General features: G+C 44.8%; 1 protein-coding gene across 1 annotated transcript in view; it reads right to left on the bottom strand.

Annotated features, from left to right (window-relative positions):
* ELOVL7 (ELOVL fatty acid elongase 7) overlaps nt 1–18,025 on the bottom strand; it is a 41,211-nt gene that overhangs the window by 15,205 nt on the left and 7,981 nt on the right. The window contains exon 2 of the mRNA XM_018557944.1: nt 7,147–7,223. Coding sequence (XP_018413446.1) covers nt 7,147–7,210 — 64 coding nt within the window. The 5' untranslated portion in view covers nt 7,211–7,223. The remainder of the gene's footprint in view (nt 1–7,146; nt 7,224–18,025) is intronic.

The raw sequence follows: 18,025 nt of genomic DNA, 5'->3' as shown, positions 1-18,025 counted from the left end.
TGTGTGTGTGTGTGTGTGTGTGTGTGTGTGTGTGTGTGTGTGTGTGTGTGTGTGATATATATATATATATATTTACACATATACACACTCTCCCGATACTTGGAGCCAGCTTGATCAGTCCCCTCCAGCCTCGCTCTTCCTATGCTGCATGGCATGCTCCTCGATGTCCTTGCGTCCTATACACAGTGTATTGGACATGATGACTCAAGGATCCTTAGACCGCTGCAGTGAAGGGGGAGTGAGGCTGGAAGGATCGGTCTAAGAGCAAGCAGGCTGCAAACCTTTCTATTTTTGCACCTAGACAAAAATGAGCAGTTAGTCCTTGCAGCTCAGGGGTAGCCCCATTCCAATGGTTAAAAAAACGTTTTGCCTGGAGTCCTTCTTTAAGATATGGATAATATACAAAAAAAACTTGATTTAACGTGCCAGAAAGTGTATACAATAGTGTCCACTACTCAGAGCCAGAACCCCTTTAATTCTGTCCTAAAGGGCCCCCATAGAGTTCCCATACAGTGTGGGAGTTTAGCATTTCATCATGTGTGCCCCCTGCGCTGTCACAAGTACAATACAGTACTGTGTTCAGTGACTGACAGAACCATGCTTTGCATAGCTAGGGCAGACATTTCCACAAACTCTGCAATCATCTTTTCTTCTGACTTTGCTCTACTTTACTTTCACTGCAATGGTGAGAAATCTATGCTCTGAATATCCTGACAGTTGGCAGGTTACTGACCAAAATAAAAAAACAAAAAACAAAAAAAGGGAGAAAAAAAAAAAAGAAGAAGGAGAGAGAGAGAGAGAGAGAGAGAGGAGAGAGAAGGAATTCAGACGTGAACCAGAATTAATACAAATTGCTGTACTTCTGAACACAGAGCTTTTTGTAGCAGCAAAAACCTACATATAGAAAATAACACGATACCCCAAGCTAAAGGCTCTTCCATTCTTATAGAAGTCATCTTGTTTCCACATTAGCTACAATATAAAGAAAGCCAATAACCCTTTCGCTGCCAAGCCCTCCGGAACATTTGGCACCTCAGCTGGCCACACCATTTTTGCAATTTTTCCCATTGATTGCGTTGCTAGCGTTTGTAAAAGACCCCCCAAACCATATATTTTCTGAAAGCGCAGGCCCGGTAGAATAAAAAGATGGTGCTACTAAATTTGTAGGACCTGCGATAATTTCGCAAATGTTTCTCAAATTAATATTAAACCGATAAAAATACACAATTCAATTAATAAAACACACTAAAATTAGTATCAGCGCACAAAAAAATATATTTTCTGACTAAATCTAAAAAGATAAAAACTGTATTGGAGTTAATAAATAATATTTGCAAATTTGAAATTGCGCCTTTTTGCGAAAAGGTAAAAAAATTAAGGCACGCAAAACTGTAAATAAGCGACTTAGACCCCTGACATTTCCCTTTTGAAATAGAAAATTGAGGACACAGAGTCCTCATTTTTTTTTTCTGCAGCCTCAGCACTCAATGAATGGGAAGCACTCAGTACAGAGGCTTCCCATTCATTCAGAAACTGGTGATAGTAAAATATTTACTATCACCAGTTTCTGAATGGGGAGGAGCCTCTGTAGTGAGTGCTTCTCCTCATTGAGAAAATCATGAATGAACAGGAAGTGATGTAAATCACATCCTGTTCATTCATAACTGGGGACGCATAGTACTATGTGTCCCCAGTTATTTACAAACACCGAAGTGATCGCTCCAGTGTTTGTGCTGCACAGAGGATCGGTAAATGTCATTGATGTTTACCAATCCTCCGCTCGGCCACGCACAGAGCCGCTGTCATCCGGAAACTGACAGGATGACAGCAGCTCCGATCTCCTCACCGCTCGGCCATCCTGAAACTTCCCCGCCTGAGATTTTTTTTCGGATCCCCCGCTGCCTCAGCCTCTACAAGCGGGGGAGAGCAGCGGGGATCCATGCAGACACAGATCTTTGCCTGGAGTGGCTCCAGGCAGGGATGAGAGGCTCCAGATGCCGGCAGCAGTGGTGGGGGGGCCCCCTTTATTTTTGTTAATAGCGGTCATCAGCGGCTTGTAAGCCGCTGATGACCGATATTAATTTAAAGGGGACAGTCTGGGGAACAGTTCCACTATAAGTTCATGGTCGCTAAAGCGACCTTGAGCTTATAGCAGAACTGTAAATGCCACCTTCGTACGGCTTACTGACCTGGCCAGCTGGGAACAGTTTTTTCCCACCGTATGCCTTATGGCGGTGGCAAGGAAAGGGTTAATAGGCTGGTAATTGACAAGACCAGGCCTAAGGGTTCTTTCACACAAGCGTTGAGAATTTAATGAAAGAGCAAAGCTGATTAACGCGCCTCTAGTGTTAACAAGGCATCCGACAGGCATTTTCAAGGCATTGAGGAGGTGTCAAAAACGCTTCCAAAATGCCCTGCAAGTAGGGGAGTGCGTTAAAGAGTAAAGTGATGTAGTAAAGGGTAGTTACCACACTTCCATATTTTTGAAGGAGTCGCAGTAGCTGGGTAGACTTGGGTCATACAATTCTGGGAGTTGCTGAACTGCTTGAATGAGCCGTGCAACATTTATTTCAGACATGACCTGTCTTGGCTGATACTTGCCATGCCTGGCAATGGTATGGCTGGCACTGCTTTGGATGACACTGATAACAGCTGGCACTACAGGGTGGCATACAGCAGGCTGTCAAAGGTTGCAAGAAGCTAACAGTTTGCGCAGCACTTTACAATATAAAAAGGTGCCCATACACCTGCCGATTATCGTACGATAATTCCGGGTAATCCCGCGATCGTACGATAATCGGCAGGTGTATGGGCAGTGTGTGACTGCTTCTACTGTAAGGTCGCACGACATTCGCCTTCCGAGAACGCTTAAAAACCTGCTGAAAAATCGTACGATTTTCGGCGGGTTGGTGGCGTGGTCGGGAGACGAATGCCGCACGGGCCGGTGTGCGCAAGCGCTCACTGCCCGGTTAGCACTGCAATCATCGGAAGCCCCCCCGCCCTCAGCGGGGATGGCTTGCGATGATCGCAAGTACGATCTGCCTGTCCAAGATGGGCAGATTGTACGTTTTTTTAATTACTTTACAACCACCTTAAGGTGTATGGCCAGCTTACGGAAGACATGACAATTACAATACATTTCAAGACAAGATGGTAAGGAGGGCCCCGCCCGTCGTTAACAGGCAGCAGAGAGAAGTTAAAAATGCTTCTGCCTGTTTTTTGTTTTTTTTACACACTTGTGTAAGAGGCCTCGTGTAAGCACCCGTATCTATTAGAACATACATTTTCCAGAGCTCAAAATATTTTCACAAATTTCCATCCGTGTATTCCGGTATTATACATTTTCTTTCCTGCATGAAGCAGAAGTTCACTTCAAGTACATCAAAATGATATCATTTCAGGCCCATTCTCACGTTTTCCTCTGGGGCTCGTGTGCGCTGTGTGCTGTCAGAAGTAGCATTGCAGTGGCCAAGGTGACTTCAGGTGAGCGCCAGCGACTTGCGGAAAAATGCACCATGTCCGCATTTTTCCATAACGCACCGCAGCCCACCTCAAGTCAGCGCTGCAGTGTGAACAGGGCACTTAATTGTTTTCAGTGTACCCTGGTGGTAACCTGTATTGTCCTTGTGTAGAAAAACATAGGTCACAGCACATAGTATGAATTAGCTTTTGGACTTACAGCTTGTTCACGCCAGGGATGGCGTCCAACTCAGCTCATGGCAACTAGTGATGTCAGTGAGCTGGATGGGACACTGGTCAGAGCTGGAGTCACAAGTACCCGCCACTCCCCCGGTAACGTGCACCGCCAGCACATACACACTCCATGGTAACATGCACCACCACCACCAGACAGACATACACAGACAAAGACACACAGACAAAGACACGCAGACAAAGACACACAGACAGACAAAGACACACAGACACACACCACCAGCAACTTCCCCCCCTCCCCTCAGGACTCCCCTGCCTCAGGTGTCACAAATTGTAGGGACACCCCTGGGCAACCCCATCGTGACTCCTGTTTCTAGCCCCCTGTTGTTGCCATTGAAAGTGCTTTCTTTCCTAAAGCTGTCCCTTTGCTATTTGCCACCGGAGGCAATTTTGTTCAGGGGGAAAAAGGGGTGGCAGGCAAGATGTAAGATTTACTGGTTCACTTGTTGCGGGAGAGGGGAAGGTGTTTGGCGGCAGATGACGGCTGGATAGGACACCAGTTAGAGTGTCACAGATTGCCAAAAACTCTTAGCAATCTGGGATGATCTGGCCGCCACCACCCAGCTGCCCCCCCAATGAGATGCTTCCTGAGGCAACCGACTCATTATCTGAGGCGGTTGCCTATATCTGACAAACCTTCTCAACTTTTTTTTTTTAGGACTGATTGTTTTAGCCAACAGATAAAAGACAGCTGACAAGCTAGCAGTGACAAAAGAGTAAGAAGTAATTCTGAAAACTCCAGTAAAACAGTTAACTTGCACCTCTGAGGAAAAAATTAGATGGAACGTGGAGAAATGTCTCACTTTTTAGAGGCCCATTATCCCTGTACTGTATATAGAATAAAAATATGAAGCAGTACAACCACCTTCATGACATTGATTATGACTTTGCCTCTGGACTTCAGTCAGCACTGTATATAAACCTTACAATCACTAATCCACTCAGTTATTCATATATCAAAGTTGGCTTTTGGCAATTTTACCCCGTGAACACTGCCTGGCATGACTTCAACGTCATTCGAAATCAAGTTTCTTGTATTGGCAACAAGGTGTGACCTCATTAAACAGAACTTATAGAACATTCATGATTAAAACTGAACTCCAGCCAAAAATAACAAGATACGATTCATAGCCACACCAGCTTTTGCTGCAATATTCACCTTCAATTTAGATATTTCCCCCACAGTACCCATGTTTTATGCTGCTACATGTCCTCAGTCTGATGGTCAGCATCATTCAACCCATTTCCTCTAAGCCCAGGTCATCCTAGAACCGTCCCAGCCTGTGACTGGACAGTGAAAGGAGAAGCAGCACAATGATGAGATCATCTCTCTGTCACAGTTTTCTCCTCCAGTCAGCCCATGACCTTATTGGATCTTTTGGTTTCTTCTTCATTTCACACTCCAGCGCTGTTGTACAGGGTCTGCGACAGGCTGAAATCAAGGGAAATCCAAGTACAGTAAACTCCCCATTATCCGGCATTCAAGCAACCGGTACAAAAAAAAGAAAAAAAAGGGGAGCAAAGAGGACATATGTCCTCGATTCTTTTTTTTGCCAGTGGCTTGATACACACAAAAAAAAATTATCAGTTGCTTAGTGCACACAAAAAAAAAAATTGTTCTTAGCAACTAACAGGGTTATTCACGAATGGGTGAAGAGTTTGGAGGAGGGAGGAGAAGTGAACAATCTAGGCCAACATGCAACTGGAAAGTGAACTGAATTGGAGAATCTTTCCAAATCAGCTATTTTGGCCTAGATTGTTCACTTCTCCCTCCTCCAAACTCCTCACCCTTTTGTGAATAACCCTGTAAATGTATCTAGTTTCTAATGAAATTCTTTGTTTCCATCTTGCTGCCAGCTAGGTTCTGCAGTCGGCAGCAAAATGTAAACAACGGGGAGCAATAGCCAGCCTGCTATTGGCTATTTTAAATTGCAAAAGCCAATATTTGCCCACTGAGCAGAGGAGTGGATCGTAATGGGGGTGCCACGCGCAGGGGTGGTTGGTTGCTGGAGAGTTACTATTACCTCTCAAGCAATCAGAAACTACAGTTTTCCGGCACCGACCGATCCCTGTGGGTTCCAAATAACTGGGAGTTTACTTTAGTTACAATGCTTGGGAGTGGGGAAGTGTTGGCACAGTTTTTGTTAATGTAAACGGCATCTTTCATGCCTCTTGCAATCCAGTTGTCCCCTCTGTCCAAAATGTACATCTCACTGACCTTAAAATGTTTCTTATGGTGTGGGGAAAATACTGTAGGATCTACCCTCCTACGTCAGGTCATTTGTTTTCTCAGAAGTTATTTGCATAGGTCTTTGCATTCGTTGCTACACTGCACATACAAAGGGTTTTTCACTTGTGTTTTGGTGTGGGGTCTTTTAATGTACAAGCTTCTATCTTATTTTGCTTGGTTTGAAAGACACAGGGATGCAATGTTTGTTGGAATTCCTTTCCTACACACTAGCTACATACGGGATGACTACATTTTTTCTGTGTGTTCTGCTTCTCCCCTCTGTGGTCCCAAAAATGAAACCGAAGAAGTGCTTGAATAAGCTGGGAATGGTCTTCAACAATATAGAACAAATGTAGCTGAATGTGGCTAACTACTACTAGCTATACCATGACCTGGATGAATGAGAACCTTCACAGAAATATTTAAAATTAAAACCAGTTTCCATTACATACCCTATTTTAAACCTTGTGACCTCACCATTAGGTCTTTGTGCTGCTCTACGCAATGCAGGCAGATCATAGCTGCTGGGAAGGGACAGAAGGATTCTGGATATAGCTCCCTGAAACCATCACAGCACCCTCAAGAATCCTCAGCCCTAATGAAAGCAGTGGGCTGTCATTATGTAAATATCAAAATGCCTTACTGGGTGGATGTCCGTCTGAGAGAGGATGAGAGGATGTTCCTTGACAGGCTGCATTTGCGTGCAGATGATGTCCTAAGCATTGCCCATATGTGATGTTGAACCTCAATGACCGAGAACTGTAAAATCGATTAAATAAAAAAGGGGCAGGCCAGGGGCTCCCAAGCTGGGGAGCAAAGAGCTAGATGATGCTGAATGTCATCCAAAAAATAAATGGAGGTGGACTTACAGTGTGCAGTGAAATCAATACAGTAGAGGAGCCTGTACAACTGTGCAAGACTGAAGATAAGGCCGGACTGGAGTTCAGCTCTAAACCAAAAGAGAGACTTTTGTCTTTGAGGTCTACTACTTCACTTGGGTAATTAGAAAATCATACGTGACTGGTATACTGCTAGTCAGAAGACTTGAAAATGGCACAACTAGTCAGTAACACACGTTGCCATAATTATATAAACTTGGCAAACAAACATTTCTTATCAAAAGGAATGGGAACAATGGTTGGAAATAGAAAATGGTTGACGTCACAAGGACACAACTCACAATAAACTTAGAGCTCACTTACCAGCATCTTTAATCCACTCATCGTAAAGAAGTACTGCTCTGGATGTCAGGTCATTGAGAGCCATGTTCAGGTGAGTTCTGTTAAACAAAATCATACATTCTGACATTAATGTGATTATAGATTATGGCGGATGTAATGTGACCGGGAAATGTACCTCAAAACAAGATCTGTGGAAAGTTCTGCAATCTCTAACTCAAATGCAATGACATAACACAAGCAAAAATTAATAAAGTAGTAACCGCTCCAAACTCACTGTCCACCCCGGGAGTGAGCATGGAGCGGTGACTACTTTACAACACACACAAGACCATGGGGAACAAAAGTAGCCGCCCTTCAGAAGGAAGGACAGTGTCAGCACCAATTCAGAGAGGATTTGAGGATCTATAGCCGAGTGATACACAAAGAAGGTTCAGTTTTGTTATTCGTTAAGGTACTTGAATGTATTTTTAAGATTTAAGTTTAGTGTCACTTTACGACAACTTCCAAAACATGGGAGTTATATGTGGCCATCCTTGAGGGAAACTTGTTCTTGGTCTATGCAAAGCAAGAGGTTTCCTTTAATACAACTCCTTAGGGTGCCCATACACTGGTCGAATGAGCGTTTTTAATGTACTGGACTAAATTCGCAGTGTGTGGGGCACGCTGTTTGTGTTGGAGGAATCGGGTCAATTTTTTGTGTGCAGCCCGCGGGTTGAATGAAAAGAAAATGATGTGTATGGCCAGCCTAAGTTGCATACTCACTTTCTCTTTCTACTGCTGCATTTAGCCGCTGATAAATTGTCCAGTACTTCTGGGTATGTAGTAGGAATGCACCGATACTAGTTTCGGTGCTGATGCTGAGTACTCATAGTCACCTAAATGCTCCGATGCTTAGCCCGATACTTCCGGTATCAGGAAGCCGCGCAGAGTCATTACACGCTGCCCGGCAAGCCGGCTCCATGCTCCCTCGTCACTTGTGACCTCATGACGAGGGAGCATGGAGCCGGCCAATCAGGAAGCCTGGCACCGTGTCATTACACAGTGCCTGGCTTCCTGATTGGCCAGAAAGCCGGCTCCACGCTTTCTCGCCATCTAGTAACGAGAAGCATGGGGATGGCTTTCCTGCTAATCGGGAAGCCAGGTGGCGACTCATTACACGCCGCCTGGCTTCCTGAATGGGACTTCCGGTAATCGGTAAGTACCGGAAAAAAAAATAATGGTACTCGTAACCGAAATGCCGGCATCGGTGCATCCCTAGTATGTAGTAACATGTGATAGCCAGTCATGCTAATGAATCCGCTTATCCACAAGGGGGAACAACAATATTCTGGACAGGATTGATGACCAGTCATACCTAGAACTTATTAAACTCATAGAAATTGGATGATCTTTGCCTGATTTAGCCAGAAACGGAATGTCATCTCATAGGTAGCTTTACAGACACAATGACAAGCAGCTAACCTGAAGGAAAATGAACAAGTGTTTTACTTCCTTGTATACTGGGGAGGCAGAAGACAGAACCTCTATGAAACTTCACGGACATGCCTGAAAAATACTCAACATTCTTTATATTTTTTCTACCCACAGCAAAAAATTGTTTACATTCCACATTTCCTCCCTGGGCCGCATGTCTATTCACACAAGACACTTGTTACAAGATGTTTATTATTATTATTATACAGGATTTATATAGCGCCAGTTTGCGCAGTGCTTTACAATATAAGATGTTTATTTAGCCATAATTTTGTGGTTTTTTTTCTAGGTATTAATACTGTGTTAGGCCCCTTTCACACGACCACTCCGATCGGCTCCACCTGTCCGTTTTTCAGGCGGACCCAATCGGGTGCCCAATGCTAGATTACGGGCAGCCGGGTCTAAATGAACAGGTGTGCGTTTCCATCCGCTTACCCCCGACTCTGACATGGTCCGGAAAAACAAACCGAAACAGTGTTCCTACTTGGACCTGATTGTGCAAGATCGGGAGTATTTCGGGGGGGGGGGCTATCCATACACAGCTCCGATCAGGAGAGATTCCCTGCATGGAACCCCTGCTGACCAGCTCGTGTGAGAGGTGTCTTAGTGTAAAAGTTTTTACATTTGTCACCTGCTGCCCAAAGGAAAAGATAAACCTCTGTAGCCTTGTTACTGCTTTATGAGCCAGAACAAGGGAACTGCATCCAGCACCAGTGATCAATCCAGACATTAAGGGCCAGTTCACACCGAGCCCTTGCATTACAGTGCGGCAGCTGTGTTACCATTCATTTGAATGGCACCCCAAATGCACCTGCCAGCTATAAATGGCACTTGACCGCATTGCTTTGGTTGAGGGCATCCATTTCTATTCTCTAAAAGGAGAACATACACTGTCTTTTAAAACATGTGGACATAGAAGTTTCACCTGTAGAGAATGTTTGCTGAAAGTCAGACTTGCTGCTTTATAAATATTGCCTTAAAAGGGTAATTCCACTTTCCCAGGCGAATTTGGGAAAATAGAATTACCACCACAAATCTCAACCCTGCTCTTACCTTTCAACGAACACTCCTTCCCCCCACACAGCTGCCGTGTAGGAACTGTACATCATACACAGCAGCACAGCCCTGTGGTTGGTATTTTATTTATGCTCACTAATGGCAAGCACTCATTGGTGAGCGCGGTCACTTGACGGCGCTCACCAATGGGAGGTGCTTTTGACCTCGCTGACCAATGAGGCATTTTTTTTACTGCGCTGACCAATGAGAGGCGCTTCTTATCATGAAGAGATTCTCATTAATCAGCGCAGTCAGGTGCATAAAAATGAATGCCATCGACCGTGCCACAATGCGCTGTTCTGCAGTATCATATGTTGCAGTTTGGTTGAAAAAAGTACTGCATGCATTACTTTGACAAGCTGTGGAACTGGTTCACAATTAAGAACTTCATAAGTATCGGCTCAACAGTTACAAAAGAAAAAAAAAAAAAAAAAGGTTCAGAAACACTTATTCAAAACAGATATTCATCTAATGGCAAGCTCAGGTCATGTCAAATTCCACGTTACTATGCTTGTAAACTGTATAACAAAACACGCCACAGTTTTTGCTCTTTAGGATGTATTGTATTTGATGAAGGTTCCTCTGCAGAAAGAGATTGATGACACACACACAGTCCTCAGTCTGTAGCACAATGAAGATATATTGTAGCCAGGGGCGTATCTGCCGCGAGGCAAACAAGGCGTTTGCCTGGAGCAGCAGATTCGCTGAGGGCGGCGATGCTGCCTTGCCTTGCCTAGGGCAGCAGCAAAGTTAAATACACCGCTGATTGTAGCCCCCTTGGTGCACAGCATACTAGTACTATTCAGTATCAAGCCCCTCATGTTCCCTCAGCTCATTAGTCATTCACCCATCTACAAAATCTGTATTGTATATTTTAACTGTGTTGAGCAGATAAGGACAAGATGGTTAAAGTGATGACAGAAGATCCACATTCTGGAACATCTAGAAACCATCAATTATCTATTCACTAGACTGGTCTACCTTCACATTCACAGCAATGGGAGACACAAATTATTGTTTTATCCTTTTGTCTGATCGGCCCTTAAACTGGCCATACACTGGTAGATTTTTTTGTAAAAACGTTCATACCAAAAATCTTGTATCTTGATCATTCAATAATACTCTCTATAGAGTGACTCTAACCACTGTATGGGTGTCCTTGGTAATGGGCACCTAATCTCCAAAAGAATCTATATACAATACACAAATTACATTTCTGGGGTTACCACGGTAGCCCAAGTAAAAAGTGAACTATAAAAAACAAAATTTTATTGCGCAGTTATACATATGAAAAGGCGAAACCTAGAGGTGCACCGAAATGTAAAATTTCAAAACCGAAAAAAAATAAAAAATAATATGTCAGGCCGAAACCAAAAATGTTTTTATTTTAACTTTTCCAAATTTTTAAAAATATTTCAGGGTAAAGAACAACAAACAAAGAAAATTCATTTTGCTAATCTAAGAATCACATTAGTCTGCATGCCCAAATTCCTATTACAAACGCCATGTGCTGTTCGAATGGGTTGTTTGCATAAAAAAGATTGCATGATCGTCAGAAAGTAGTAGAAACTGTGAGATCCTGCTGAACTGGTCGGACTGGTTCTGTACACATGTGAAGCAATGTGAACTGGTTGCCACTAAGTTTTTTTTTTTTCCACCAGGACCTTCCCATATTCCTTTTCCATTGTGTTCTGGGATAGTCTAAACAATGTTTGCCTGGGGACGTTCTGTGCGCATTAAAGTACAGCACACAATGGCTTGGTTTAATAATAAGCAGGATTATGGAATGATGGAGATAAGCCCCTGCTCCCCAGCAACAGACGGCGGTTATTTTACTTACTGCTGTTACTCATTAAAAAAACACACGGGGCCCTTTTTCTCTACAGTTGTTTCTGTTGCAAATCTGATGTATAGGTATGTATAAAAAATGTATCAAGCATGTTTCTATTGGACTTTAAAAATGAAGGGCTCGTTCACACCCAGGAAGTATGTTAATTGCGCGGTTCTGTGCAATTAACACTTTGGTTTGCAAATGAGATGCAAAATTTGCTCTCATCAGAAAAGAGGACTTTGGACCATTGAGCAACAGACCTGGATCACCCCGGTGGCTGGTTCGGCCGTGCGACTAGGCCTCGAAGTCCTTGCGCTAACCGCGTCACCAGACCTCATTTCAGGCACTCGATCGTGTCCTCTCTGATTCAGCTACTCATGTCAGTCTCTCTGTACACCGCTGCACAGAGCCTGTGTGTTCCTGTATGTCAGCGGTGACCACACACCTCTGTAGCACACAGTCTTAACCCACACAGGGTTACACAGGTATGTCCTCTTCAGATGGCTGTCCCAGACTGAGCGCGCACAGCAGCTACCGCCCGTAAGTCTCCTCTCTCCTGCACAGCCTCCTGGGAGCTGCAGTTTCAGAGATCCTTCTTGCAAATGTTCCAGTCTCTGCCCTGCACTCCAACTCCCATAAGTCTCCGCCTCCAGGACACACAGAGGCCATTAACTGTTCACACTGCCCAAAATGAAAATATTTCTTTAATTTTGTGCCCAAACACTTGCAGTCATCATGTTTCCAAACCGCTTCAACCCTCTCAGCTCAGCTTCCCTGAACTTCCCGTAGAGTACAATATCACAAAAAGGAGATATAGTTTCCAGCAGCTGTCCATCTACTACAGGGGTCAGCAACATGAAATCCGGGCCTGCGTGCCAGCCGATGTGGCCTCGCGTGCCAAGCCGGGCACGCGTGCCGGGGGTTGCCGACCCCTGATCTACTAGCTAAGAGAAAGGAGAAGCAAGGAGCAGAGAAGCGGCTTGCCATGCTGTGCTTGTGTGTTTCTGCAGACACACACAGCTTACCAACACACACAAGGGTGGCTTCATAGGGACCTACAAGGGAAGCCACCCTACAACAGGATATCAGAGCCAGTGCTCAGGGAACCAGCTGATTTTACAAGAAGCAGCATCCATAGTAAGTGATTTCACAGTTCAACATTTAATATAGCGTAAAAACATTTTGATTTTAATATCACTTTAAAGGAAACCTGTCTGAAGAGAACATGGAGGCTGCCATTAAAGGGGCACAAAACTCAGGAGTTAAATCTTATAAATGTATTCAAGTCTCCTGACTATTAACAAAATGCATGCACACATGGAGAACAAAAGTAGCCACCCTCCAGAAGGAAGGGCAGTGTCTGCACCAATTCAGAGGATCTACAGCAGCGTGATGCACAAATAAGATACATTTAGAGCTTGTTCACACCAGAAACAGTTTCAGCCCGATTCTAGCCGGAGCGCACTGGATCGCATTGCGGTCAGCTAACTTTGTTTTGTGGGACGGGAGGGGGGTGCAGCGGTGCATTGGAGTGAATGGCACCGCAGCCACGCCCTCAGGCCGCATGGAGCAAAGAGGCTGCATGACTTTAGTGGTTAGTAGAATAGGCCAAATAGCAAGCAATTGAGATGCAAGCTTGAAAATGACTTGCTAAACTATTGCAGACCTGCCAAGCTTCACAATTTTGTTGCACAATTACAGCAAGTCTGCATTGCAAGTCTTCAGACCAACGTGCTTGGCAAAAATGCTGTACACTTGCAGAGCTCTTGCTAAGACCTGCAGGACTCTTGCTGTAGACTTGCCAAGCAAATTTGCTACAATTTCAAAAAGTGTCAACTAGAACTTGTGCTGCGAGTGTTCTGCAAGTCTACAACTTGCCAGGAATGTGTGCAGCAAGTTAACAAGAATTACAATGTAACCCTGCCACAAGTTTGTGGCAAGTTATCCTTGCTATCTGGGAGTGTTTCTTAACCATAGCCCCCAAATACACCCCAACAGGTCAGGATTTATCCAATTTTGCACAGGTGGTTTAATCTGCCTGGCAAGGTATTTGGGCAAAAAGCCAACCAATGAGAAATTCTCACTAATCTAACCACAGACTGAAATCTGATTGGCTCCATTGGGACTGCGCACCTCACCCTTGTTCTTTGCCTGGCATCACTGAACACACCTATAATTAAAGAATATCTTTAAATGTAGCATACTAATCACGGGGTGTGGTGGCTGGATTTGTCTTCGTTTTTTTGCAAGTGCAGAAAAGTTTCTGTTGATGCTGCTGGAATGCCAGTGTCCTTGTAAGTTCCCATTTACTGAACTGAAATCACAAACGATGTTATCAGTTTTCCCAACTTTCTGTAAAATACAAAAGAAATGGCTCCCTGTGCAATGGGGATAAGGAGAGAAATGTTTGTGCACCTTCCCCCAACATTTCAGTTGTGATTGATAACACAACTATCCAAACCTCCCCTCATGCCAAGGTCCTAGGTGTCATCCTTGACTCGGACCTCACCTTTCTTCCCCACATCCAATCGCTATCCAAATCCTGCCGCCTTCACCTTAGTAACATCTCCAAAATACGCCCCTTCCTCACCAATGACACCACAAAACTACTTAACCACTCCCTTGTTATCTCTCATCTTGACTATTGTAACTCCCTCCTCATTGGCCTTCCACTACACGGAATATCCCCCCTTCAGTCTATCATGAATGCAGCTGCCAGACTCATTCACCTTACCAACCGCTCAGTGTCTGCATCCCCCCTTTGCCAATCCCTGCACTGGCTTCCACTCGCCCAGAGGATAACATTCAAAATATTAACAGTCACCTATATAGCCATCCACAATTCCGCCCCCGGATATATCTCAGATCTTGTCTCAAAGTATCACCCTAAACGTCCCCTCCGCTCATCCATTGACCTCCTGCTTTCCAGCTCCCTTGTCCACTCCTCCCATACTCGCCTCCAGGACTTCTCTAGAGTCTCCCCCATCCTCTGGAACTCTTTACCCCAACCTGCCCGTCTATGTCCCACCTTGACTGCCTTTAGGCGTTCCCTAAAGACTCATCTCTTCAGGGAAGCCTATCCCACCTCGACCTAACCACTGAACCTTCACATTCTCAAATAATGAATTCCCACAGCTAACTCCTCATGTATCATTTCCCCCTCCTCTTTCAGATTGTAAGCCCTCACGAGCAGGGCCCTCCTTACCATCTTGTATTGATTTGTACTGTAACTGTAATGTCTTCCTTATATTGTAAAGCGCTGTGCAAACTATTGGCGCTATATAAATACTATGTTATAATAATAATAATAATAATAATAGTCCTAACAAGGAGAGCAGCCTAGCCAATGCCACTTCTTCATAGATCCAGTACAGCAAGTGAGCGTTGTCACTCTAGGACAGGAAGTGTGTTTCAGGCCGGATCACCAGGTGAAAATAAAAGATATAAAGTCTAAAAACAGTAAACAAATGCAGCCGCCCCATCTACACACCGATCAGCTGCAACGTACACTGACTGGCCAAAACAAAAGTCACACAGTCTAATATTTATTTGGACCATCTTTAGCTTTGATTACGGCAGTCACCTTGGCATCATTTCGATAAGTGGATGCAATGTCACAACATTTATTTCCATCCAGAGTTTATTAATGTTTCACCAATATCTTGTAGTGATGATGGGAGATTCAGACCACTGCGTACAGTCTTCTCCAGCACGTCCCAAAGATTATCAATGGGGTTAGGGTCTGGACTCTGTGGTGGCCATTCCATGTGTTAAAATTAAGTCTCATGCTCCCTGAACCACTCTTTAACAATTTGAGCCCGATGAATCCTGGCATTGTCTTCTTGGAATATGCCCAATGTGCCATCAGGGAAGGAAAAATCAATTGAAGGTAAATCTGGTCATTTAGTATATTCAGGTCGGCAGCTGACCTAATTTGTGTGGGGACATAACATTGCTGAACCTAGACCTATTATCCAATGGAAGGTTCTGACCTCTTTGCTTATCTAAATCCAGGTGGTGATGTTTTTTTGGACAGGCAGTGTATTTCCTTTTTGTTTTTGGGTTTTAGATACGCATTAATAGAAGTTTCTCCTCTTTCACAACAAGGAGTGAAAGTGACACCCTTGATGTCCCCAGCTGCATAAAGTCACTTTATAGCCTCCATATAAGCTCAGTCACTGGAGGTTTATGTAGCTTGTATCACATGCCATACATTGCTACATTCACTATTGATCACACCTACAAAACCTGACCTCTGATAACCATGTTTGGATCTCTACCAGGCTACTTTTCTGTTCCACCAGCAATGCTAAGAACATGTGAACACTCCTTATAAAACCAAGACTGCTGATCTTGTGTGAGGACCTGTCAGACCAGAGGCTGCCCATGTCATTACATCTGAAGGTGCTTTGTGTGAGGACCTGTCAGACCAGAGGCTGTCCATGTCATTACATCTGAAGGTGCTTTGTTTGAGGACCTGTCAGACCAGACGCTGCCCGTATCTCTACATCTGACAGTGCATTACTGACTGTTCACTTCATCACTTGGCAACCGACAAAGTAGCACTTTATGTTTTGTGCTTAGTAACTGGTTAACCACCCTAAATGTAAGCACTGGGAGCACACCAAGAAAAAGATGCACTGAACTTTCTTAAAGGGGATTTCCCTTTGGACAACATAATATATAACAAGACAAAATAATATGACATGCCACACCTCAAAGCTAAAGTGTTTTCTACCATGGGGCAGGGTATAAATTGTGCCTTAGATGGCACCTAGAGCAGGGGTAGGCAACAAAATTCCCCAATACATAGCGCTGGCACTTTATATTTTTTAATTACTTTGGCTTCCTGAAGGCCCTCGCTTGCGGTCTGGTTTCATATCTTCTTCTCTTACTTCCTGAGATTGGCACAGCACTTGACAGCCCCACAATCACCCGTACAGCCCTGGAGAGGCCGGCACCCACCAGTACAGCCCCGGTGAGCCCCACACGCAGCCCAGGTGAGACCCAAAACGCAGCCCAGGTGAGCCGGTTGACATTCTCCATTGCGGCTTAATCAGGGGTTGACGTGATCTGTAGTCTTCTATTGCTGGTTGCCATTTTGCATTGCAACAGAAACTGCCCTAAAATCATTAGTCTGTATTGCTTTAGAAAAAAAAGTCATGTCCCTTTAAGAAAGCATCGGTAATTGGTATCGGTGAATACCTGAGGGAAAGTACTTGTACTTGAATTTTTTTTTTTAATTAATCCCTAATTGCATCACTAGTAGTTTCACCACATTACTGGAGCGCCAAGGTTACCTACTCCTGTTCTTGAGCCCTGGTGCCCAACCTGCGACCCAGGGCCACATGCAGTTGGTACTTGCTGTGCAGGCCTTTGCAGACCCAAGCAGTCAGTAGTGGAAGCATTCATTTGTAGGGAGGCTATGATGACAGTGATCTAGCAGGCTTATATAGCATGTCCCCAGCCTCTTTCTATGTAATGTGCCTTCTGTTTTCAACCACCCAGTGTCTGCAGTCTCTGATCATCTCCTCTACTATGTCTGACTTCATATACTGAATATTATATGTGGCCCTTTGAAGCCATCAAGGGCCACAGTTGAGCCCCTTACACCTTGTAAGCTGATAACCACTTTTCTAGGGATAGCAGGGACACCTTGCCACTTGGCTGTTAAAGGAGAACTATGGGGTTAAGTCTTTTCCCCATAGTTCTCCTTAGGGTAACGGGAGGACACAAACTAGCGTCCTACCGTCACCCTAGGCTCAGTATACTGCAAGCTGTAGCTCGCGGTTCACTGAGACGCCACAGTATACTGCGAGCTGTTGCTCGCGGTATACTGAGACGCCGCAGCTGAAGCGGATCCCGAAAATTGTGCCGGAATACGCCCAACTGAGTGACTGACAGCTGGCTCTGCCTATCTAGAGGCAGAGCTAGCTGTACCCTCCCCCGTCCGTTCCGCCAGTCAGCGATGGCGGATCGGAGCGGGGAGGAGGGAATACAGCCCCTCCCCTGTCATGGCAGAGAGCCGTGACAGGATCGAGAGGTGAGCGAACGCCGGTATGTGTTTGCTCACCTCCCGATCTACTGAGCCGACCTGTGACAGTCTCTTTGTCACAGGTCGGCTAGAACTATGAGGTGAGTGAAAAGCACTCACCTCATAGTTCTCCTTTAAGCAGCTTCCTGCCATAGACATTATGGAAACAGCACAGGGAGGTACAGTAGAACCTTCATGACTCTGCTTTACTCTTTCTATGCATACCAGTGGGAATGGCTAGACTCATATAACACCAATCATTACATAAACACCTCTAAACCCCGCTCTACTCAGTATCGCCATTCCCATCCACCACCCCATTCCTTGCTGCACTGTATTTCTGGGTATGGGTAACACATGCACATCCCTCTGCCCTCCCATAATGCACTGTTCAGTGCCTGAATAGCCAACTTCTAGGGCTGAGTGTTGTCACACTGAAGGGTAGGCGTGTCTAAGGTGCAACTGAGATTTGTGTGGATGTTACAGACGGCACCAGAGTGACAGCA

The sequence above is a fragment of the Nanorana parkeri genome, unplaced genomic scaffold (assembly GCF_000935625.1).
Source record: "Nanorana parkeri isolate BGI_ZX_2015 unplaced genomic scaffold, ASM93562v1 scaffold312, whole genome shotgun sequence".
Taxonomy (NCBI): domain Eukaryota; kingdom Metazoa; phylum Chordata; class Amphibia; order Anura; family Dicroglossidae; genus Nanorana; species Nanorana parkeri.
Note: the sequence above shows the minus strand (reverse complement) of the source record. Positions and strands in the feature narration are given on the sequence as shown.